The sequence below is a fragment of the Monodelphis domestica genome, chromosome 3, assembly GCF_027887165.1.
Source record: "Monodelphis domestica isolate mMonDom1 chromosome 3, mMonDom1.pri, whole genome shotgun sequence".
Taxonomy (NCBI): Eukaryota; Metazoa; Chordata; class Mammalia; order Didelphimorphia; family Didelphidae; genus Monodelphis; species Monodelphis domestica.
Window position 1 is genome coordinate 309,463,513 of NC_077229.1, and position 24,548 is coordinate 309,488,060.

Below are 24,548 nucleotides of genomic sequence, written 5' to 3' on the forward strand. Positions count from 1 at the left end.
TACATTGTAGCAGAGTGATTATATTTTTTATTATACACTGAATAACACCAGGACCCCCTGTTAATAGTAGTTGGGCAGTTTGTGAAATCATAATGGATTTCAGTGGAAGGAAGGATATGTTAGCATTTATAGGAAATTTACCCTCTTCAGGGGCAAACATCTGGGCAACTTCTCACTTTCCCAATCAGTGAAAAGATTTCTTAACTACCCTTTTGCTATTTTGACCATGGGGAATACAATATGAGCCAAGAACTAGGCATCCATCTGGTCTCTTTTGTATTTTGTAACAAAAAAACTATTAAAGGATTATATTTGTTCTTGAAAAATGAGGTGATAAAGACCTCTTCCACTCTCCCTATGAGCTTCCGAGAAAGGGGACATTGCCTATTTACCTCCTTTAAAGAAAAGCCTTCAGTGCCTTATAGTTTTCCTTAAAAAAAAATTAGTCTTCCTATTTTTCCTGATTAAGCCATGGTAATTAAAAGCATAGAAAATGTTAACTAAATTTAATATTTTTGATATAAAAACATTGCTTAAAACTTTAATTTTATAGCTATATTTTGTGTGTGTATGCTTTTAAGTAACTAGGGTTTATATCTATCTCATTTATAATGATAGTATTTTGGGTGGAAGCTCAACATTCATTTGTAATAAAAAGTAAGTTCTCAAAATTTAGTACCATTGCTCTCAGTCATAAGTTTTGAAAAAGATTGTGTAAGTGCTATTATTATCCTTAATAAATGTAATAAGTAATACTAAAAGATAAATATATAATGGATTCTTTGTGGATGATTCTTATGGAAATTCCAGGCTGGTAATTGCAAATATTTTTATTAGCAAGGTTTGTACTATTATAGATTTTTCACAGGGTCTCTTTTTAATTTTTTTTAACACCCCTACCTTTTGTGTATTGGTTCCAAGGCAGAAGACTGGTATGGGCTGGGCAATTGAGATTAAGTGACTTGCCCAGGATCACACAGGAAGTGTCTGAGGCCAGATTTGAACCCAGGAACTCCCATTTCTAGACTTGGCTTTCAATCCACTGTGCTACCCAACACAGGATCTTAAAAGAGTGTCAACACTATGATAGAAAGTACATTAGATTGAATAATGGGAAACCTGAACTCTGGCCTTTCTCTGTCACTGATTAACTGTATGACACTAAGTAAATCGCCTAATTTTTTAGGACCTTAGTTTCTTCATTTGTGTAGTCAGATCTGAATAATGGATCTCTAAGATTCTCTGTATAAAATTTGATCACTGTAGGTCAGGCACCATTTTTATTTATTCTCTTTACCTGCTAAATTATTTCTTAATTGACTTCAACTATCTCTCATGCTGCTAATTCATATTGCAATATCTTCGTGCTATGTAGATCATTTTCATTCTAAGTGACTTCTCTGCTGCTTTAGACCCTCATGTTGAATGGCCTCTCCTGGATATTCTCTCCTTCTTGGCCTTCAATGACATTGATCTTTTATTGGTTCTTATTCTACCCATCTGACAAATCCTTATAGTAATGATAGATAATATTTATATAACACTTTAACATTTTATTTAGATATTATATATAATCCCTTTGTGTTGTCTATTATACACATACACACACACACACACACATACACAAATTATGCTAATTTTACAAGTGAGAAAACAGTAACTCGGGTTGGCTTTCTTGCCAATAGTTACCCTGCTATTAAATGTTGAAGGTAGAATATGAACCTGGTCCTTTCTGACTTCCAAGTCCTGTATGCAGCTCTCCATCTTTCTTTAGTTCTCCTTTGCTATATTCATTATCTATCACTCAACCTCAAAGTGTAGGTTCACTTTGAATCACAGGATTTTAGAGTTGGAAGAGACCTCAATAGACAAATCCATATCGAAAAGGAATCCCTTCTATAACTAACATACTTGGTGTGTGATCATACATTCCCTAGTTTAGAGCGATTTTTTAGAAATGTGTGTGTGTGTGTGTGTGTTTTAATACTAATGACAAGTATTTTAATGTAAATAGTTGGCTTTGTAACCCAAAGTCTTTTATTCTTTTAAAAACATTTCTGAGAAGGAGATCTATAGGTTTCACAAGCTATCAAAGGAGTCCATGAAACAAAAAAGGTTAAAAACCCATACTCCAGTTGAAATTCTCTAATAGGCATCCCTGATTATTAGGGAACCTAAATTTCCACCTTGCAACTTACATTTATTTTTTGTCTTGTCTTGTCTTCTGGGATCAAACAGAAATGCATCTCTCTCTCTCTCTCTCTCTCTCTCTTTTAACTTTTACCTTTTGTCTTTGTAGGAATTTTAAAACAGAGAGGGGCAAGAACTAGACAGTTGAGGTTAAAGAACTTTTAACCTCAGGGCCACACAAGTAGGAAATATCTGAGACCAGATTGGAACCTTGAACCTCTTGACTCCAGTCATAACTGCTCCAAGAAAAACATTTGACACGGCTTCTGTTTAATAATTCAATTCTTCTATCACCTTATTTCTAGAAGCTATACTTCTCCTAGTGCAACCCTAAATTACCTTTATCTCTCTTTATCTTTATCTAATTCTTTTTTTTTTTTTTGAGATTTTTACCAGTTACTCTAATCCATTGAAATCTTTTGGGTTCCTGAATCTTTGTCTTATCTATCCTTTTCAGTTAGGTGTCATCCTTAAATCGATGAGCCTTTAGTCATTACTCAAAACCTTCAAAAGCTTAGATTTCACTAGTAGAGTCTTCAATCAATAACACATCCTTACTATAATGTGATACGGCTGGTCTTTTATGGATGAACTATAGTTTTACAGAAAACAACCAAAATTAAACAGCTAAGCAAATAAGGTTTTTTTTTTTTAATCAAAATTGAAAAGTTTTTTCATGTTAATTAAATTTAACTTCTTAGTTGAAGTCTTGAAGGTCAACGATAAATGTTACCATAATCATCACTTGTTTAGTGCCAAATACATTTGGTAGCAGAGAATTGAGAACTTTCAGGAACTATAGCGCAGGGTATCTGATTCACCAAAAGATATATTAAGACAGAGAAAATATACGTACTTGAACAGACTTCCTTCTTCAACAGAGAATGACACCAGTGACCACCTAGTTTTATTCCACAGATTTAATAAAATGAAGGTTTTATTAGATGAATACCAACACCTAAATCCCAAGAGATCTCTAACCCTAACAAGATATCAGCCACTATATTAAAGCCATACATAGGGGCAGCTAGCTATGACTTAATGGAGAATGAGCCAGCCCTAGAGATTTTAAAAGGCCCTGGGTTCAGATTTGGTCCCAGACACCTCCTAGCTGTGTTACCCTGGGCTAGTAAGTTTATCCCCATTGCCTAGCCCTTCCTGATCTTTTACCTTGGAATAGATACTTAGTATTGATTCTAAGACAGAAGGTAAGGGTTTAGAAAACAGTAAAATAAAACTATATGTCAGCTGTCACTCCAAGGACTTTGAAAACACCAAGGGACATAGTGCTGTAATTTCAAACTTAGCACCATCTTAGCCACACTGGTACAAGTAACAGCTAGATATTGACCCCAAAAAGTATCAGGATTAGGAAAAGTCAAGGAGATATATTGTGAGAGATAGATCATAAACCATAAGTGTAGAAGTGACATTACTGATACTAAAGCTTTGAATTCACAATCTCAAATAAGAATGATACTACACAGGCAGCCATGATTCTTAAATAGCCTTTCTCCATGGAAATATTTCCGAGCCCTTCCTCCCACACAGTATCTTATTCTGAGCATCTCCTCTTTATTCTGCTCAGTGGCTTCAGAGACTAAAAGATTTTTTGAAAACAAAACACAACTTCCTTATATTAGCAGATTCTCTTATCCTGTTTTTCATTGCACTCCATACTCAAGACCACTATTTCTGAAGTAACCTGAGAATCTTGCTATAATTTGGGAGGGACCACCAATTATTGGTGTTGAGTTTGTCTTGTGTTTTCAGTTTATATGCCCCCACCAAAAAAAAAAAAAGAAAAACTTGTACCCCTATAGTAGTTGTTGTTATACCAGGTCTACTTTGCACGGAATTACAATTAGAGCTTCAAGACTCACTTAATTAATGAAAGCCTGAAGCAAATTTTAAAAGCCTCAGTGTGCTTTTGTGGAGGGGCTTATGGGAATGGCAACATTTGGCCTATATCCAAGATCAGATCAGCTCCAATAAACCTGATGAGACCAGGCAAAAATTAGCAATACATTGGGATAGCTAGCTATATCTTTTATACAACTTGTTTAATATTAAGTTAATAGTTGGTTTAGAATGAAGAGAGAGCCCAAAACATTAAATAGTTATTTTTTTTATAGATGTAGCTGAACAGAAAAAAAGGATTCTACATTATGTTTTGTCTTGATGCCCTCTTAAAGGATCATGAGGATAGTAGTCACCTGTGTTTGCGGATAGAGTTTCATCTTGTCATCTTGAGTTGATATATTTTGACTGTGACTGCCTCAAACTAGACATTGTTAATATAAGACCTATTTGAGTCAGAAAATATTTCATGGATTGTTGGGAGCCATCAAGGCCACGCTGTCTGACATGGTCATAGGTGGAAACTGAGGACTGCAAAACGGATTCCATAAAAGATGAGACACCCACTAAGACCCCCCTGAGTGACTTTCCTTATTAACATCCCCTTATTATTGGAATTGCTATGATTGTTTTTCTTACTTAGCCCCAGGAAAAATAGATGAGAGCAACAAGCTTGCAGGGTTAATACAGATGTCCCACTCTGTCCCTCCAGAATATTGCCAAGAGATTTTACTCACAAAATTAAACCTAAGGATTCTTATGTACCCATTTAGATAGGATCCTCTTTTCTAGGCATAAAACTTCAGACAAATGTGTGCTCAGAATCCCCCAACCTAAAACTGGGCCATGTTGATTCTACTCTCTGACCACACACTTCGCAACAGTGTTTTGTTGACTATCTCCTTAGGCTTTGCGGCTGTTGTTAGGATCTATGGAAATATGTATGTTGAAAATGAAACTGTGTGCGAAGTAGATATGTGACTATGAGGGTATATAAAATAAAGCCTAGCCTCAGCCAAGGCAGAGCAGTTTTTCCTGTGAAACCTGTGCTGTGGGTTGAATATGAAAGCTGTGTCCCATTCATCATTATCCACCTTCGCCACCACACCTAGTCAGAGACCCCTGAAGCCATGGACAGGGCAGGTCCTGGGAACCCTGGCAGTGGATAAAGATGGAATAAACTTTGGTGTGCTCTGGCTACTTGTGGCAGGTCTTTAAAATAATATGGGCTTTCTACTCAGGCCGAGGAAAATAGTGCATTAGGTTCTTGGATATCTAAAAGTCCCGAAGAAGAGGAGAAGAATGAAAGTCCATAATGATCATATGATCAATCCTTATTACAAACAGCATGTTTACACAAACTTAGCTAAGACCAGGCCTTGACTTTAATTCTCTTCTTCTTTGCTAGTATAGGGGAAAAGGCAACAACAACAGTGACATTCTGACACTGCTGGTTGAGACAGTCTTGGAAACATTGATTGCAACTACTCTGCATAGTGCAGACTTTCTTTCCATAATCTGGCCATTTTTCATCTCTTCATTGCTAAATTTTAGTGTGCCCTGCCTGGAGGCAGGAAGACCTGAGATTAAATTTGGCCTCAAACACTTATTAGGTATGTAACCCTGGGAAAGTCATTTGACCCTGTTTGCCTCAGTTCTCTCATCTATAAAATGAGCTGGAGAAGGAAATGGGATATCACTTTAGTATCGCCCAAGAAAACCTGAGAAAGGGGTCATGAAGGGCATAAATGAAACAACTAAACAACAAAATAAGTCAGTCAACATTTATTAAGCACCTACTATATGTCAGGTAATGTGCTAAGTAAACACTGAATTGTTTAACAAAAACTCATTTTAAAATTGGGATGTCATATGGAAAAAGTTCATCTTATACAATGATAAGCTCCAAATGATTGTGATCTAAATATAAGGTTTGCATCATCGATTAGGGAAACATGGGGGGGAAATCTAGAGATCAAAGAAAAGTTCATGAGCACACATGGATAAAAGAGAACTAGATATTGTAGTTTTGTATTCTTCCCAATTGCTTTTATTTTATTTAGACAACTCTCAGACAGAAAGACAAGGGTTGGGCAAACAGTTAAGTCACTTGTCCAGGAAAGGTTTCTAAGATATATGTAATTCAAATGAATAAGAAAAAGAGTCATTTCCTAATGGATAAATTATTTTTATTTATTTATATACATAAACAGACAGTTCTCAAAAGAAGAAATCCAGGCTTTCTATGGCCTTTTTTTTTTTCCCTTAAAAAGAAGACACTCCAAATGACCAGTAGTTAGAGAAGTACAAATTAAAGCAATTCTGGGATTCTACCTCATTCTCAGAGTAGCAAAGATGACAATTGAAAATGAGAACTGTTAGAAGGGACTGTGGGGAAAGCAGGCACGTTGCTTCACTATTGGAAGATCTGTAAATGGATACAACCATTTGTATTTATACACAAAAAAGTTTGTAATCCCTTTGAGCCAGTTTTATCACTTCTAGGCCTTTACTCAAAGAAGATCAAAGAAAAAGGAAAAGGACTTTTATTTATAAAAATATTTATAGCAGCTCTTTTTATAAACATATTGATAGAGAATGAAAAAAGCAGAATTGAAGAACAGTTATAACATCAATGTGATTAAAAATTAACAAACCAGAGAATATACAATTACAATTCTGTAAAAACAAACAACTTTGAAATATGTAAGAATTATGATCAATACAAAAATATCTTATGATGCCAGAGGACTTAATGATAAAACCGTGCTATTCATTATGAGAGGTGTGACAGATTTGGGGTTGAGGTTGTGACATTTAAATTTTTATGTATAGCCATTGGGACAGTTTGCTTTGTATGACCAAGTATATTTGTTACAAGAAATTGAAGTCAGGAAGACCTGAGTTCAAGTCCAGCCTTAGATACTTACTGTTTTGACTAAGGGAAAGTCACTTAACTTTATTAGCCTCAGCTTCCTCATCTGTAAAATGAACTGGAGAAGGATGACATGACAAAAGCACTCTGTTGATATTCCAAGAAAAGCCCAAAAAGAGGTCACGAAAAATTAGACATAACTAAAAACAACTGAATAATAACAGTAACTATGACAAGAGTACCTGTAATTGTCATGTAAAAACAAAAGACAAAGAAAGCTTTTTTAAAAAGGCTTCATGTTTATATGCATTTGAAGAGTTCCTATAAGGGAAAAGGCCAATTATAGATTTTTTCCACATAATTTTTTTCTGGTGCTTTCCTTTAAATGTTCCTCTGAAGTTAAGCTTGAGTTTTTCCAGTTAGTAGTCTCATTACCCTTTTCCCATTTAACTAGTATTTTTCTTAAAACCTTGAGGATTCAGGCTGTCTGATTTCTTGAGGCATATTTGATTTTTGCCTCCCATGTACAAATCCCAGTTCATATTACCCAAATCTGTCTTTTGTTCTTATTTTAACTTTTTTTTTTTTGCTATACATCTGTGCTATCCAATTTTTATGTTTTAAGACAGTATATTGTTTAGTGGCACTCTACTCAGAGTTGTGTAAAGAAACTGAAGTTTATATAGACAGCTGAATATTTCCTCCCTGGTAGTAATAGAAGGAGATGTTTCCATACCACTGCAGGTGAATTTCTTTGTTCAAATATAAATAACTGTAGTACAGAGTATGAAACTAAGAAATAATTGTAAATTGAATGTAAATGATAATCTTTCTTCTGTCCTAAAAGGTGGAATAAGCAGTAAATAATATATACTAATAGAGTGGAAAGTATTATTTTCATTGTCTCTAAAATTTATTTCTTGTCAGACAAAGCAATATGGAGTTGCTTGGATGATAAAATGTTTTTCTTCATCATGTCAGTGTACCTGGGAATTGAAGTCATTATAAATATTTGCTGTTTTGCTCCATAGGCCATTCTAGAGTATACCATAATTTAGTAACTCATTGACTCATCCTGTTTAACTTTGTTAGTTAATGGAAAAAAACTTTAGATTATTTGCATATTCCCCTCTTAACCAAAGAGCTATATAAAAAATGAAAATTCCCTAACACCACCAGTTTTATCAATGTCCTCTAAAGAAAGTGGTCATTATAAAATAGGATAGATAAAAAGTGAGGGCAAGGTTTTTTTTTAATTAAGGTACCTATTTCCAGTTATCATTATAATAGAATGTCTTCTTAAAGGTACATAAAACTGTTTTTGTAACAAAACTTTGAATAGTCTAGGACCTAGACTCTAGGTAATTCATTTGCCCTGTAAAGGTTTTAAGGTCTAAATGAAGAAATAGGACAGAATACATAAATACAATTTGTATGAGAAATGTCCACCTACAAAGAGTATAGTCTATACAAATGATAGCTACCAACAGAAGTTTGAATATAGAATTAGTATAAAAGGATATAGGGATTGAAAAAAGGGAGGTATGACAAGAGCAGAAGCCAGTTGAAAAAGAACAAGGAGGTAAAATAAGTGATTGTTAGAAAGGATAAATTGGAGGTGGGTGTGAAAATGAAGAATGACTTGAATTACATACAGAAAGCAATAGGGAGCCAATGAAGGATTTTAGAGGGGGCAGTGACCTAATCAAAGTGACAAATGAGAAAGGTTGGGTTCTTTTTTTCTTAATCTAGCCCAGTTGTAGAAGAAAAGTATTAGAGTAATGATTGGCAAAAACTAAAAAAGAGGTTGCTTTATGATATTAAAAGAAAGCTATAGGAAGAAATCGGTTTTTAGGTGCTGTATAAATTATTTGATGCCCTTGGCAGTATGTTGAAGTTGGGGAATGAAGATCATACTGATATCCCCTAACTGTAAAACTTAGAGAGATGGTGATACCTCCCATGGTGACAGAGAAAAATTGATACTATTAAAGAAAGGATTGATGAGAAACGCCTCCTTTTCACCATGTTCAAATTGAACTAGTGATAAAATATATAGGCAAAAAGAAAAATAGAAACAGAAGTTGGGTAGAGGAAAGAAGATAGTATAATATTGCATGTCTCCTATGTGTGTTATCTAGATCAATAAGATAGTGTATAATAATACCACTTGGGTGGTCCAGAAAAAATGAGAGAGGGAGCTGTCTTTGTATTTTGAAGAAGGTGCTATGGAAGAGGATCCCATTTAAGTGGGATCTTGAAAAATGGATAGATAAGAAAATGGAGGAACAATGAATGTCAGTATTGCTTGAATAAATGTCTATGTTTGAGAATAATGAATGATGAAACTATCAAAAAACTAGAAATGGAAAGTCCATTGTAAATGGCCTTTGAGAGTGCTGGTCTAAGAATCAATTGCCCATGGTCATTGAATTTTTTGAGCAGGTAAGTGACATAAATAAATTGGTTTTTAGGAAAATTAATCTATTAATAGGGTACCAGGTAGATTAGAGGAGTAAATGACGAGCCAAAGAAGTTGAGTTTTGTGAAGAGTGTAGTATAAGTTGATAAAGGCTTCAACAATTTTTAAAAAATACATTTAAGTCCTCATCATTTGATTTTGTAAATTCACATAATTTACTATTTTTCTTCCTCTCTTCCACATTTTTGCCTTCTCTCCCTTCTTCCTCCCTCTCCTTTCTTTTTTCTCTGTTCTTCCCTTTTCTCATTTCTCGCTTTCCCCTTTCTTTCATTTCTCCTCCCTTTTCCCTCCTTTCTATCTCTTTTCCCATTTTTTCCTTATCCTCCTTCTTATTCTCCCTCTTGCATCATATCTTTTCTTCCTGCTTTGCTACCCGTGCTCCTTAGCATTTCAGTAACATAATGTACAAGAAGTACAAATTGTAAACTCACAAGATTATAGATTTAGATTTGGAAGGGAATATAAAAAGCTGTCAGGTCTAACCCTTGCCTTGTTTTTCAGATGAAAAAACTGAGACACAGAAAAGTTAAGTCACTTACCCAGTGTCACACAACTAGTAACACTCTAAAATGGGATTTGAATCCACAAGTTCAAGTTCCTGATTCCAAGTCCAGCACCCTCTCTGTTATGCAATGATGCTTCCGGGGTTGTTGTATTGATCATACAAATATTCTTAGTCTAGCTAGATATTTTTTCTAGACTACCTAGCAAAAAATGCCCCTCCCCCTTTTTGCTATGTAAAATATTTTTGTTGATGATTAATGATTTGAAGTCAAAAGAGATTCAAATTTGTCAAGAAGTATGCCTTTGGGCAGGCCCCTTGGTATTCCTGGAGTTCAGTGAGAGGATGAATGAAATAAATTATCTCTAGAATCCCATGCAATTCCAATATTGCCATATTTTTACATGTATTTATTAGATTATATATTCCTTCAAGGTTGGGATGTGCCTTATACATCTTTGTATCAATCTCCTGGCACCAAATGAGCTGCCATGAGATGAATAAATTTTGTATATTAGTTTTAAATTTTTTATTCTAGAAACATCTCACTTAGCCACATCCCAGAAATATTTCTGCATATATACTTTGATTATTAATAACATGACCTTATTCTTCCCTAATTTCAGTGATTTAGAATCTAGAAGAGAAGTAAAAAAAGAAGAAGGTGAAGCTTTTGCCCGAGAACATGGACTTATCTTTATGGAAACTTCTGCTAAGACTGCTTCCAATGTAGAAGAGGTAAGTGGATAGCAGTCTTAAATATTTAATTTTTTTTGTGTATAATAGAAATGTGTTGTATCCTTTGAAATTTCTTTTCATTTTTTAAAAGATAATTTCTTTTACCAATTACAAGTAATAACAATGTTCCACCTAAGTTTTCTGAAGTTATAAGATCCAAATTGTCTCCCTCCCTCTCTTCCCTCATGCTTCCCAGAGATGATAAGCAATTTCTCTTGGGTTGAACCTGTATTATCATGCAAAACATTTCTGTATTGTTTGTTGTTATAAGAGATACTCATATTAAACCAAAACCCCCACACAAACACAAATAAAGTGAAAAATAGCATGCTTTGATCTGCATTCCTATGCTTAATGGTTCTTGCTCTGGAGGTGGATAATATTTGTTGTCATGTCCTTCAAAATTGTCCTGGATCTTTGTCTTGCTGAGTTAAGTCAAGTCTTTCATAGTTGATTATCCCACAGTATTGCTTTTACTGTGTACAGTTTTCTCCTGGTTCTGTTTACTTCTCTCTGTATCAGTTCAAGTAAGTCTTTTCAGTTCTTCCTTTCTTTTCTTTTCTTTTTTTTTCAAACCCTTACCTTCCATCTTGGAATCGATACTGTGTATTGGTTCCAAGGCAGAAGAGCAGTAAGCACTAGGCAATGGGGGTCGAGAGACTTGCCCAGGGTCACACAGCTGGGAAGTATCTGAGGCCACATTTGAACCCAGGACTTCCCATCTCTAGGCCTGGCTTTCAATCCACTGAACTACGCTGCTCACTCAGTTCTTTCTTTAATCATCCTGTTAATCATTTCTTACAGTATAATAGTATTCCATCAATTTTATATACCACAATTTGTTCAGCCGTTCCTGCACATCTCCTTGATTTTTCAGTCTTTGCCACCACAAAAAGAACTGCTATAAATATTTTTGTATAAGTAGGTCCTTTCCCCTTTTTTATTTCTTTAGGATACAGACTTAGTAGTGTATTAATGAATCAAAAAGTCTGCACAGTTTTGTAGCCCTTTGAATATATTTCCAAATTTTCCTCTGGAATGGTTGAATCAGTTCACGACTCTACCAACAACAATGCATTAGTATCCTAATTTTGCCACATCCCCTCAAGCATTTTTATCACTTTACTGTCATATTGGCCAATCTGATAGGTGTGAAGTTGTACCTCAAGAGTTCTTTTAATTTGCATTTCTCTAATCAAGAATGATTTAGAACATTTTTCCATATGATTGGTAGCTTTGAATTATTTTTTCATCTGAAAACTACTCATTTTTATCCTTTGACCATTTGTCAATTGGGAAATGGCTTGTATCCAATTCAGAAGACTTCAATAAACACGACATTGCACAAAATAACTCTAAGCGAGAAGTTTTTTAATCTCTTATACATTACTTTTCTAGCAGTTTGGGCAGAGCATCTCAGTAATATAAATAAATATATATATTTTTTAATATATGTGTGTATTGGGCTATCCAGCAATAAATAGATGTACCTCTACACACACACACACACACACACACACACACACACACACACACACACACACACACAAAACCCCTTTCCTTGAACATAAGTCCAGTTTGATATGATAGATATTCTACTATAAATTGATACGCTGAGATATTTATGGTATATCAGTTCAGTTGAGAGATGTTAAGCACGTATTTAATTAAGCAGAAAAGTAGCTGTATAAGAGCTAGCTAGTTTATATAGTTAAAAAGGTTCAGATAAATTACGGATCTGAACAGATGAAGACTAATAAATGAAGTCACTGTTCTCTTATGGTGAATAAATCTACATTGCCATTCCAAAGTTGTTTCCATTGGTCAGACACATAATGTACCCATTATTTTTTTTCAAAAATGAGAATCTAAGCCAGAATTTCATGAAAAAAGTATATCTAGTTGATATATGAGAAGACCAATAAAATAATGGAGGGATCCTTTAATACCTATCACATCTTTATGAGGTTTCAGGCGGTCGTCATACCAAGTTAGTGTAGGTACTTGTACTCTTGCTAGTACCTTTGAGAACCTAGTATCATTTCCAAAGCAGAAAGATATACCAGACCCAGCTAAAATTTTAACTGTATTTTTAAACTGAGCATTTAAACTTAAGAATTTTGTGTTTGTGAAGGTTATGAAAGTAATTCTTTATGCTTTTATTTTGATTTTGTATAACAGTTGTGAAAATTTGCTTTAAGCAGTAATTTAGCAATGTTTGGAATTGTTTAGCTTTGACTCAAAGGATTTTAAAAGAATTAAAAATTGCACATCAGTACATTCATAAATTTTTGCAAATTGTCAGCAAAATATTATGTGGAAATAATTTTGCTCAAAATACAAATTCAGGACTATCCTACCGAATACTTAGATTAATTTGAGGGAGATATAAACTGAATGAATAAATTAAATTTATTGTGTTACTTGGGACAATGAAAGTTAAAAAATATTTTACTCATATAATGTGACATCTATGACCAAAACATGGTCAACTGTTAAGAGTCATAAATTTAGATAAAACTCTTTTATAGAGGCAGCTAAGTGGCTCAGTGGATTGAAAACCAGGCCTAAATATCAGAAGTCTGGGCTCAAATCTGGCTCCAGATACTTCTTAACTGTGAGACCCTGCTCAAGTCACTTAACCCCCACCCCCTAACCCTTACCACTTTTCACTTTGGAACCAATACACAGTATTGATTCTAAGACACAAGCTAAGGATTTTTGTTTTGTTTTAAAAACTATTTCATGACAACCTCCCCGCGCGCTGGCTCCCCCCACCCCCAATGTTATGTTACAACTGTCTTGATCCTACTTATCTCTATGAACAATTTTAATTTATTGTTTTTTTATGGTATGAGTTTCTTCATTTTTATTGATTTTATTTATTTATTTAGAACATTTTTCCATGGTTACGTAATTCATGATCCACCCCTCTCCTGAATCTGACAAGCAGTTCTGTGAACAATTTTAAACATGAACAGGAATTCCTTGGTCCCATGAATTTCTTGAATCTGCCTTACTACTAACAAGGTCATTTAACATCACAGCATCATATTCCAAGTAGTATACTTATAAAGATTCTCAAGAAAATTACTGAGAAATAATGTTTTAAAATCCCATAAGGTACTATCATGAGTTAATGCACTAAAGAAAAATTTCTTTAAAGAAAAAGACTAGCTGTGTAACGAAGATGAAAAAGTTGTATATACACAGATAACATTTTATAATTTACAGAGTGCTTTCACATACATTATATTATTTGATTCTCACAACAAACCTGCTGGGGAGTTTGAGTGATTTCCCCTTGTTTCCACATCTACCCAGTCCATGGAGCTGAGTCAGCTCTTCTCACTTGAAATCAACTGCTAATTTTAAATCAACTTACTAATTTTGCCAATTTGTCAAAGGGTGCATAATTCACTTTTATGTATCACCTTAAGACTTACAAAGCATTTTCCCCAGAATAGTATTATAATAGTATTATCTCCATTTTATTATCAAAGCTATTATTTTTTACCAAAAAATTTTTACCAAATGTTTTTTTTCCCCATTTTGAATGATCCAACTGAGAAAACAAAAGTTGCAAACCAATGTGATAGATTTGGTCAGTTTTTGTTGTTGTTTTTTTAAACCCTTACTTTCTGTCTTGGAATCAATACTATGTATTGGTTCCAAGGCAAAAGAGTGGTAAGGACTGGGCAATGGGGGGGGGGAGGGGGGTCAAGTGACTTGCCTGAGGTCACACAGCTGAGAAGTGTCTTGAGACCAGATTTGAACCTAGGACCTCCCATCTCTAGACCTGGCTCTCAATCTACTGAGCTACCCAGCTGCCCCCTGGTCAGTTTTTAAAATGAGGTATTTGCAAAAAAATTAATTTATTAAAAAACTACAGATGTCAAATTTGAACGTGCTGAAACTATGCTAATAAGAACCTTGGGTTTTTTACTATATGATTTTTCATCTGTTAATTTTCTTATTCTACCTGACCTAAATTCAATAACCATGGGCTAAATGTAGAATAACAGTTTACATAGTGACTAAATTAGGAAGCGGTTACTAGGTAGAAACAATATCACTAGTCCTAAAAAGTTAGTTTCAAGGAGTTACAATTTTATATTTTTGTAGTTCTTCACTTCCCTTTGCCTCTATACTTTCTTGAGGTTAATTTATAAAGCTATTTTTCATCCTTTTTTATTACCTAGTCCTATACTCCCCTTTGTATAGAATTACATTTGGGGGATCATGATTAGGAAGGGATTTTTTATGTCTTTTCCTTAACACTTTCACTGTAGAGAAGTAAGTTGGCTTACCCCAGAGCCACACAAGTAGTAATGTGTAGCAGATAAATTTGACCCCAGCTCCTTTGATTTGATAACTAGTGAGCTTTATGCTATGTGCTTCTTCTGGAGCAAAGAACTTATTATTTGTGGACTTCTTCATGAAAATTAGTTGATTGGCTTTTGACATTTTATACCACATTTCCTTTTTTGCAGCTTGTTGCAGTGAATAGAAAACCAATCCCGGGGTAGATAGATGGATTAGTAGTTAGAGAGCCAGGTCTAAAGATGGGAGATGCTGGGTTCAAATGTGGCCTCAGACATTTCCTTAGCTATGGGATCCTTAGTAAGTCACAACCCCAGTTGCTCCTCTGCCTTGGAATTGACACTCAGTATCTAAGACAGAAGGTAAGGGTTTTTTCAAAGAAAACCAGCCTCAGAGTCAGAGTACAGGTTCTGTCTGTGATGTATACTGGCAGTGGGACCTTGGGCAAGTCAATTTATTACTCACTTCCCCCAGACAGTCCTGACTATAAGTTGCAGAAAAATGATATTCTAGTAGAAATTCTCTGACTTTCCAGAGCCAGAAAGGCAGTGTGTTACAAATGACTTGACTATCCTTAGCATTAAGAAGACCTAGATTCAAGCCTTGCTTCTGACATGTACTAGCCCAAGTGACTATGAAAGAAATTTCTTCACCATGGATCCCAGAACCTAGTTGAAAAATGTGCAGAATCTCCTCATAAAATACTTAATGATGCCATTTACTGGCCCATTTGTTTTGTCAAATGGCTTCATTAATAATAACTAAGTGGCACAATAGCTAAGAGTGCTGGACCTAGAATCAGAAAGTTCTGAGTTCAAATTTGGTCTCCAACAGTGATAACTGACCCTAGGCCAAGGCACTTACCTTCTGTTTGCAGTCTATAAAAGGGGATAATAATGGTACTTATCTTCCAGGGTTCTTGTGAGGATCTGATGAGATAATATTTGTAAAGAGCTTTGTAAACCTTCATACACAGTATAAATGTCAACTGTTGTTATTCAACTTTAACAACTATCTCTTCTACCTGAGCTTCCAGGGTCAAAACCACAAAGGTGATTCATTCCAATTTGTCTGAAAATTAAAGAGGGGAGGAGGTGGGGTGGGATTCTTATGCTTATTTTGGATTTTAGTGTTTATCTTTAAGACATAGAGGACACCTAAGGAGATATGGATAAAAGTGACAAGAAAATAAGTACCCATATTGTTTAAATTGGCTTAATAAAAGCGACAGTTTAAAATACCTAGTAAGGAAATATTAAGAAGATAAAATTTTCATTACAATAAAGATTACAAATGCAACGGATTTTGTCTACTGAAGTGAAAGTCAAAAAACCAAAATATTGAGCAAGGATGGAATGAGGCTCCAGAGATGAAAAGCCTAAACTGGAAATTACCTTATTTTCCCCTCAGCTTTCAGGGGGATTTTCAAGAATAGCTTCTAGTAAAGTGGCAACATTGTGGTAATATAATCTGAAATCTCTATAACCCTAGATCAATTGAAAAGGTTAGCATTAGAGTTTAAGAATAACAACCTTCAAACTATAGGCAGTTGGTAATTGGCATTAAGTATCTTCATAGGAAAAAAATGTAATAATGTTCTCTCCTTCCCCAAATGATGAAGCCTACTGTTACCTCCTTGATAAAGCCCATCTACATCTTCCAGCTCTGTTATTGTTTACTTAGTTGTGTCTAACCCTGTATGCCAGTTGACTTTTGCCATAACTTGTTTGAATTAGGAAACTTTGTAACTGAGCCAGATGGAAACTAAACACACTTTTAAATATCATTAACATCTTAGTAATGCTGAGGGCCAGAGCACTCTCCCTTCAAAGGAGTCCTGTGTGAGACAGTATGGTTGAGTTTAAACAGACAATCTTACCCCAAATCATATTCCCAAATAAGATTCTGGTAGAAATAATGAAAGATTCTTCGCTTTCGTTTTTAATCTAGCATCAAATCAGATAACTTAAAAAAAATTATTTCTTGACCTTTTCTAACTATAGCAACAAATTAGGGGGTGAATTACATATAGTGTAAGAGCTACTAAGATTTGAATTCAATTCTCCCTTACCACATACCCAGCACTATTTTTTTTTAACATTTACCTTCTATCTTAGTATTAATCCTAAACCCAAAGAGTAGCAGGCACTAGGCAATTGGGGGGTTCTTTGACTTGCCTATGGTCACATAGCTAGGAAATATCTCAGACAAGTTTTAAACCCAGGTCTTCCCAACTCCAGGCCTGGTGCCCTTATCCCTGTGCTACCTAGTTGCCCCATCTAGCACTATTCTACTAAACCAGATTGCCTCTCAGGATAGCAGTCTTTTAAGAGCCTAGGATAAATTGTCTTTGGACAGTTGTGATCCCAAGCCATTCACTTCCTTAAAACCCATCTTCTTAACATCAATAGTCTCTTGGTGATACTATATGACTGAATCATGTAGCCAGACAATCTCAGAAGTATCAAAATTGAAGTTAGAGAAGGACTAGAAAGAGATGTAATGACTACAAATATACCATAACAAGTTATTTATCAGTGATGGTTGGAGTACAAGAATAGTCATGAGGAGCAGTGGATAAAGTCAGACCTAAAGATAAGAGGTCCTGGGTTCAAGTGTGGACTCAGGCACTTCTGGCAGTATGACCCTGGACAAGTCTTAACTTCAATTGCCTATCCTTTATTGCACTTCTGCCTTGAAACTAATACTTTGTATCAGTTTGAAGAGAGAAGGTAAGAATTTATTTAAAAAAGAATTGAACAATTGGGAAATGGAAGTAGGCCAATCATATAACTAGAGTTGAGGGAAACCAATAAATGGAATTAAATGTTGCGTTGATAGCCATGTGCTATTAAGAAAGGGGATTAGATCTACTAAGTAGAGAAGGCCCAAGATGGGTTCCCTAATAGGCACACCATGATGATTTATTGACTATACATTAAAATTCTTGTAGTCAGATCCCCAAATTGACTTTCAGAGTCCATTTAATGTAACTGAACTATATTAGTAAGCACTGTGATATATTGTTATTCTGTTTCCAGTGGTGCTTAGCTACGTTATGGGTCAAATATATTTTGGTAGTTTGAGAACCTAATCAGAATATAAAAGAGTACTGTTGGAGGCAGATGCAGATTGAAGCATAACATTGTTCACTTTATTTGTGTTTTTATTTGAGGATTTTGGTTTTATATGAGTATTCTATCATATCAGTGACCAAAATGGAAGCAAGTTGTACATGATAATACATGTATAGCCTAGATCAAATTACTTATCCTCCCTGGGAGGAGTAAGGGATATAATTTGGATCTTCTAATTTTGGAAAACATGTTGAAAATTGTTATTACAAGCAATTGGGAAAATACAGTGTTTTAAGAAGAAAGGAGAATTTAAATAGGTTCATTTATTTGAGATGCCAGAAATCTGCATTTCACCATTGAAAGGGGGAACCAAAATAAACAATGAAATAAAAAGATTTATATCAAGAGGAAAAAACCATAGGACTGCCCCTCCTATTATCAAATCATTGGAAGGTATTAGTATGGTATATCCTGAGTTGACTTTTTTTTTCATCTTTTGAGAATTAAACTCACTTTTTTTTATACTAAGCAAGTTTCAAGACAATGGGACATGAGTCAGACAACATATAGAATTATATATCTCATACAACAGTTATATTAAAGGTTAAGCTAGAAATTTTTCCATACAGAGAATAAAGGACCTGGGGACAGATGGTATAAATTTGCTTCCTAACTTTTTTAAGTTAAGATTCTGTGGAGGATGACTTTATTGGGAACATTCTTCATGTAAGACTGAGCAATTTGATCAAAGATTTTACTAGGAAGTAAAATAATAAAGGATACTAAGAATTAGGTCCAAGGAATAAAGAATTAATTGCCATATAAAAAGACAATATTAATATTACATTAATAGTTGAGTGGATTGAAGGTGATAAGAATGATTCTTTTAGATGAAATAGAGAGGTAAAGTTCTTTTTTAAGTTCAATCTTTCAGAAGGCTTGGTAATTTTTTTTTAAAGCCCTTATCTTCCATCTTGGAATCAATACTGTTCCAGGGCAGAAGAGTGGTAAGGACTAGGCAATGAGGGTGCAGTGACTTGCCTAGGGTCGCACACTTAGGAAGTGTCTGAGAACAGATTTGAGCCCAGGACCTCCCATCTCTGAGCCTGACTCTTAATCCACTCAGTTACCTAGCTGCCCCCTTGGTAATTTCATCTACCTTATACTCCCCCTAGTGATACAGACCATAAATACTCCACACATTCCATAGAGACTTTTTACCAATTCCTATGGCCAATCCACTGGTAACGAATGTCTCTTTCTATGTAGGTAGAGTGGTCCTTAGATGACATATATACAGTCCATCATTGGACCTATGTTTAAAACCTTCATGGCCTAGCAGTATTTCACAGAGCCAGGGTTATCAGATTAATACAAGAACTAAGCTTGAAGGAAGACTTTAGTGTCCTTTTAATTATAAAACAGTACATATGCTTCACTCTGTATATAGAAATATAAACGGAAACAGCAGAGTTATGAGTTATGAAAGACTAGAAGGCAGATTTTGTTTCATTTGTTCTAATCACTGATTTCTGAGCCCTTTCTAATTCATTTTTGAAAAGAAGAATGTGGAGTTGGGTATAGAAAGTAGGAATAGTAAGGCAAAAATAATAGTGGGTAGCCTCAAACTCTCTATCGTTTGACATTTGTTATTTAACCTCTCATAGTCTTAGTCTCTTCAGATGTAAATTGGGGATAATTTTTCTTTTCCTGCCTACCTTCCATGATTGATGCAAAACTAAAACAAGGCAGTATGAGATCATTATTTGAGCATCTAAACATAATGCCTTGTACTCACTGGGTGCTTGTTAAACATTTCATGTTTTCCAATACTTTCAGGGCTCTTCATTACTTGATTATCTGCCTCATAATTTTACACTTTGAGTAGTCTACTTGAGAATTGACAGAATTGACTTCTAAATGAACCAGTGGAAAGAGAATGGGCTTTAGGGTACCTGGATTCATCACCATTTCTCTTCCACTCACATCAGGAATCAGGAACTTGGACTCTGTCCCCAGAACCATTTTGAATTCTGATAGATGAGCTTTTGTATTATAGTGCCCAGATCCAGGCTTCCACTTCATTTCCCCACTGTCTCCAAATTGTCCACTTATAGGACTTCCCATCCCCTTTTCATGACCCTTTTGTTTCAAATGTAAATTTCTTGGAAGGCTATGACTGTCTTCTTTGTATTTATAGTCAGTGCTTAGCATTATACCTGACACATAGTAAGCACTTAATTAAAATGCTTTATATGTCTTATCTTTTTGTTTCTGTTTTCTTTTCCATATAGCAGGAGTCCCCAAACTATAGCCCACAGCACATGTGGCCCCCTGAGGCCATATATCTGGCTCCCACCGCACTTCGGAAGGGGCACCTCTTTCATTGGTGGTCAGTGAGAGGAGCACTATATGTGATGGTGCCGCAAAGTGTGGTGTCTCTCACGAACAGTACTACTTCCAGTGACATAATCCTTTGCGTGGCACCTTAGAACAAGGCACCATGCAAAGGATTATGTGGCTGCACAATGGAAGATGTCAGCATGGTGAGCAGTGATCTGGGGGAGGGGATTCCACACTGTGTATACTGCTGCCCGGTAAGGGTTAGGTTTTTATAGTCCGGCCCTCCAATGGTCTGAGGTACAGTGTAAAAAGTTTGGAGACCCCTGTCATATAGTGTGGTCTTTGGAAAAGGTCATGTCACCCAGTTTTCCAAGAAGAAATGTTACTAGACTGTGTAGACTATAGATTAGTGAGTTTGATTTATTTCTGGTGAAATTCTAGAATTTATGTTTTAGTAGATGGCATTTAGAAAGGGTTGTAGTGATCACTAAAAGCAAGCATGACTTTTTATCAAGCCGTACTAACTTCATTTCATTCTTTCTTTAACAGAGTAATTAAAACTATCTAAAAATGGGATGGCAACCTCAGTGGGTAGTAAGGTTTTTCTTCATTAAATGTCTTCCAGCAAAGAACAAATTGTTGTCTTGTTGGAGATAGTATATAAGGGATTATTAGTCAGACAGAATTAGGTGGATTAAATTTAACCACTGAGATCCCCTTCTAGCTCTTAAATTTTATGAAATTGGAATTGCCAAATCCACCGAGAACGGGAAGGGAGAAAGGGGGAAATGGACAATGACAAGCTGCATTGCCTTTTCTCAGTACTCATCTTTCTTAACCTCTACAGCCATTTACATTCTTCATCACCTTCAGGATAGTCTCCTCGTTAGGTCCTAGTGACACTATTCTCGATTTTCCTCCTATCCATATGAATACCCCTTTGCAGGACCATCATCCATGTCACAGCCCCTAACTGTAGTTGTCCTCAAGGCTATTAGTATTAAGTTCTTAACAGTATTCTGGGCACCATACTAATCTTGGGAGACAAAGAAAAACAAAAACATGGGTCTCTATTCTCAAGGAGCCCACATTCTAATGGGTCACAATAAATGGTAATAATATGAGAGGGAAAGCAGTAACTGGACTGGGGAAGTTGAGGAAGAGGTCCAGGAAAAGCTTTCAGAAAGTAAGATTTAACCCTCAGGCTTAAAGGGAGCTAAAGATGCCAGGAGACAAAAGTAAGAAGGGAGAGCATTCCAGGTATGGATAACAGCAAGTAAAAAGGCCCAGTGTTGGGAGAAGTTCCTTGCCTTCTGAGCCACTGTTTGTACATCTGTAAAATGGAGAAGAGATTGAGGGAGGTGACTTTTAGGGTCCCTTAATGATTTTAGCTCTGTTTCAAGATAACCTACATTCAGATCCCAGCTCAGGCCTGCACCACCAGTGTGACTCTGGGAAAGTCACTTAGACTTTCCCAGGCTATCTGTGAAGGGCTAGACTAAGTGGGCCTCTGAGATTCCTTACAGCTATTACATCTGTATTCCTGTGTTCTTCTCAGAAAGCCACACAACCAGGCCACCCTTCCTAATTGATCATTTTCTCTTGTCTCCCTTCTGCATGCAAGGTCCTCCCCTTCACTTTCTCTTCCCCTAAGCCCTTATCCCTGTACACAGAGCTGCTGAGACAGAAAGTGCTGTGTCTTTGAGGCCTTAATTCTACATGTCCCACACTCAGCCCAGTCTTGGTCCCCATTATCCCACTCCCGCCCCCACCTGACTTTGTAGAAGGCAAGGGTGACAGAGAGTGATTTCGTCCTGCTGGAGGTCAAACTAGACACACTTTCTCAGACACAACGTCGTGCAGTTATTCACCACCAGCTCCCATAGCAGGCAGTAGTGTTTGAACTGCATCTCAGTGTTAAGCCCCTCCTTTTCTTTCCCCCTCTCTGCATTTCACTTGGTCATCTCATTGGCTCCCATGAGTTCTGTTGCCTTTATTTTTCCATTATCTGTATATCCAGCCCTAGTCTCTCCTCCATTAGTGATTTCCCGTTATCTCTTGATATTGGATGTCATCTCATATTCAGCATTTTCAAGCCAAACCCTACTTGTACTAAACAGTCTCACTGCTCCCCAGGATGCCACCATTGTTGAAGTCAAATAGGCAGCCTTGGTATCTTCAATTCCTCAATGTCATCCCATATATCTGATTTTTGCCAGCTCCTGTTTTTGCCTTCACAACATCCTTAATATTCCTTCCCTTCCCCAGGCACCATTCCTAATTCATGCCTTCCTCACCTTGTGCCTAGACTTTGCAATAGCCCACTATTACATTTGTCTTCCACTCAAATCTCTCCCCACTGGAATCTGTCTTCCATTGAGCTGTCAAAGTGATCTTCCTAAAGCACAGGTCTGACTGTGACCTACTCAGCCAATAAAATCCAGGAGCTCCTTATTAGCCTCTAGCCTCAAATATAAAATCTGCTTAGCTTTAAGTTCTCCTTCATCTGATCCCTTTCTACCTTTCCAGTCTTCTGAAACTCCTCCTATCAATGCACTCTTATGATCCAGCTGCACTGCCTTTCTCCCATGCCCCTTTCCCTACACTTCTTGGTTTCTCTAGCCTCCTTCAAGATTAAGCTGTTCTCAGATTCTGTAAGGGGCCTTTCCTGATCCACCACCTGTTAAGGCTCCTCCCCTCCCCCACCCCCCCATTACTTTCCTCTGTATATATCATACATATACCTAATTATTTTTATTTTGTCTCCTAATTAAAATGTGAATCACTTGAGGGTAGAAACTATCTTTACATTTCTTTGTATCCTAAGCACTTAAGCTAATTAACTGACCAGTGAAGAAAGTGCAGGTTGTAAGAAAGGCAATGCTTTCTAGAAGTTTCTCAGTGAACTGGGTACAAGTTACAGTTCAGTAGATTTAATTAACTAATTAAAACCAACATTTATATAACTGTATGATTTACAAAGCATTTAACATGTATTACTTTTTTTAACTTTTATAACCACCCTATGAGCTTTGTAGATGATATCATCACTGTTTATCAGTGATTAAACTTAATCATAGTAAAGGATAAGAGGTTATCTACTTTGAGATAAGGAGCTGAGTGTGGCATTAGGAATTAGTTTGGAGCCAGTCCATTTGGATTATGCACAATATAATCTCAATGACTAGAACGATTTCCTTTAGCCCATGAGATGCTAAAATTCTAGGATCTACTATTGTGTTCTCAGAGATAGAAATGTATTACTATGGAAATATGGCAGATCAGTTCCATTTTCCAGTTTATTTGAGATCCTCCTTCCAGATGCACCTTTAAAAGTGATTAGAATACTCTCATTTAGCTTTCATGTCATGTTTTCTTTACGCTTCTTTTCTACTCCTACTTTTTACTGCTTTATAGGACATGTTTAATGGATAAATTCCTAGTTTTAAGTCATCATTGCCTTTGACTGCTATGGGAACAGCTTATGAAAGATATCAGATGTTGACTGGATGAAACAGTCAATGTAATATTTTTAACTCTTTGTGGCAATTACTGTTCAAAGGTGTAGAGATGATCATTGGATCTTTTTCCTTTTTCATTTTTCAGCTTCCAGGGCAATAGGTTAGGTTGAAACTATTATAATTGCATGCAACCTCATTTTCTCTTCATCTTTTGGTGTTTATTTTTACTTCTGCCATACCTTATTGATGGTTTGAGTGTAGAGACAGCTGAGAAGTGGCAAACCTTCATCTTATCAGCAATAAATCATTTCTTATTTTTTTTCTATTATATTGTTCAACACTTGCTATATCCATTACCTTCAAAATGCTTGAAGAAAGTATTCCTGAGATAGGCATTATGCTTTTTAAGAGTCTAGAAGCCTTAGGCAACTCTTTCATTTCATAATCCCAAACTGTATTTTTCAATACACTTTTTTACGGCAGTATCCTGTGTTCACCTTCAGATTAAAGAAACCAGTTACTAAGATATATGTTGACTTGATTTGGATCAAAGATTTGTAACCTTTTTGTATCACAGACTCTTTTGGCAATCTAGTGAAGCTTATGCACCTCTTCACAAAATACCGATTTTAAATAAATAAAATACATAATGCTTCAAATGAAATAGTTAACAAAATAGCTTTAACAAAACCAGGCT

General features: G+C 35.8%; 1 protein-coding gene across 1 annotated transcript in view; it reads left to right on the forward strand.

Annotated features, from left to right (window-relative positions):
- Positions 1 to 24,548, forward strand: part of RAB2A (RAB2A, member RAS oncogene family) — a 113,506-nt gene that overhangs the window by 74,226 nt on the left and 14,732 nt on the right. Inside the window, exon 6 of the mRNA XM_001379394.5 lies at positions 10,536 to 10,647. Within this exon, the coding sequence (XP_001379431.3) occupies positions 10,536 to 10,647 (112 nt within the window). The remainder of the gene's footprint in view (positions 1 to 10,535; positions 10,648 to 24,548) is intronic.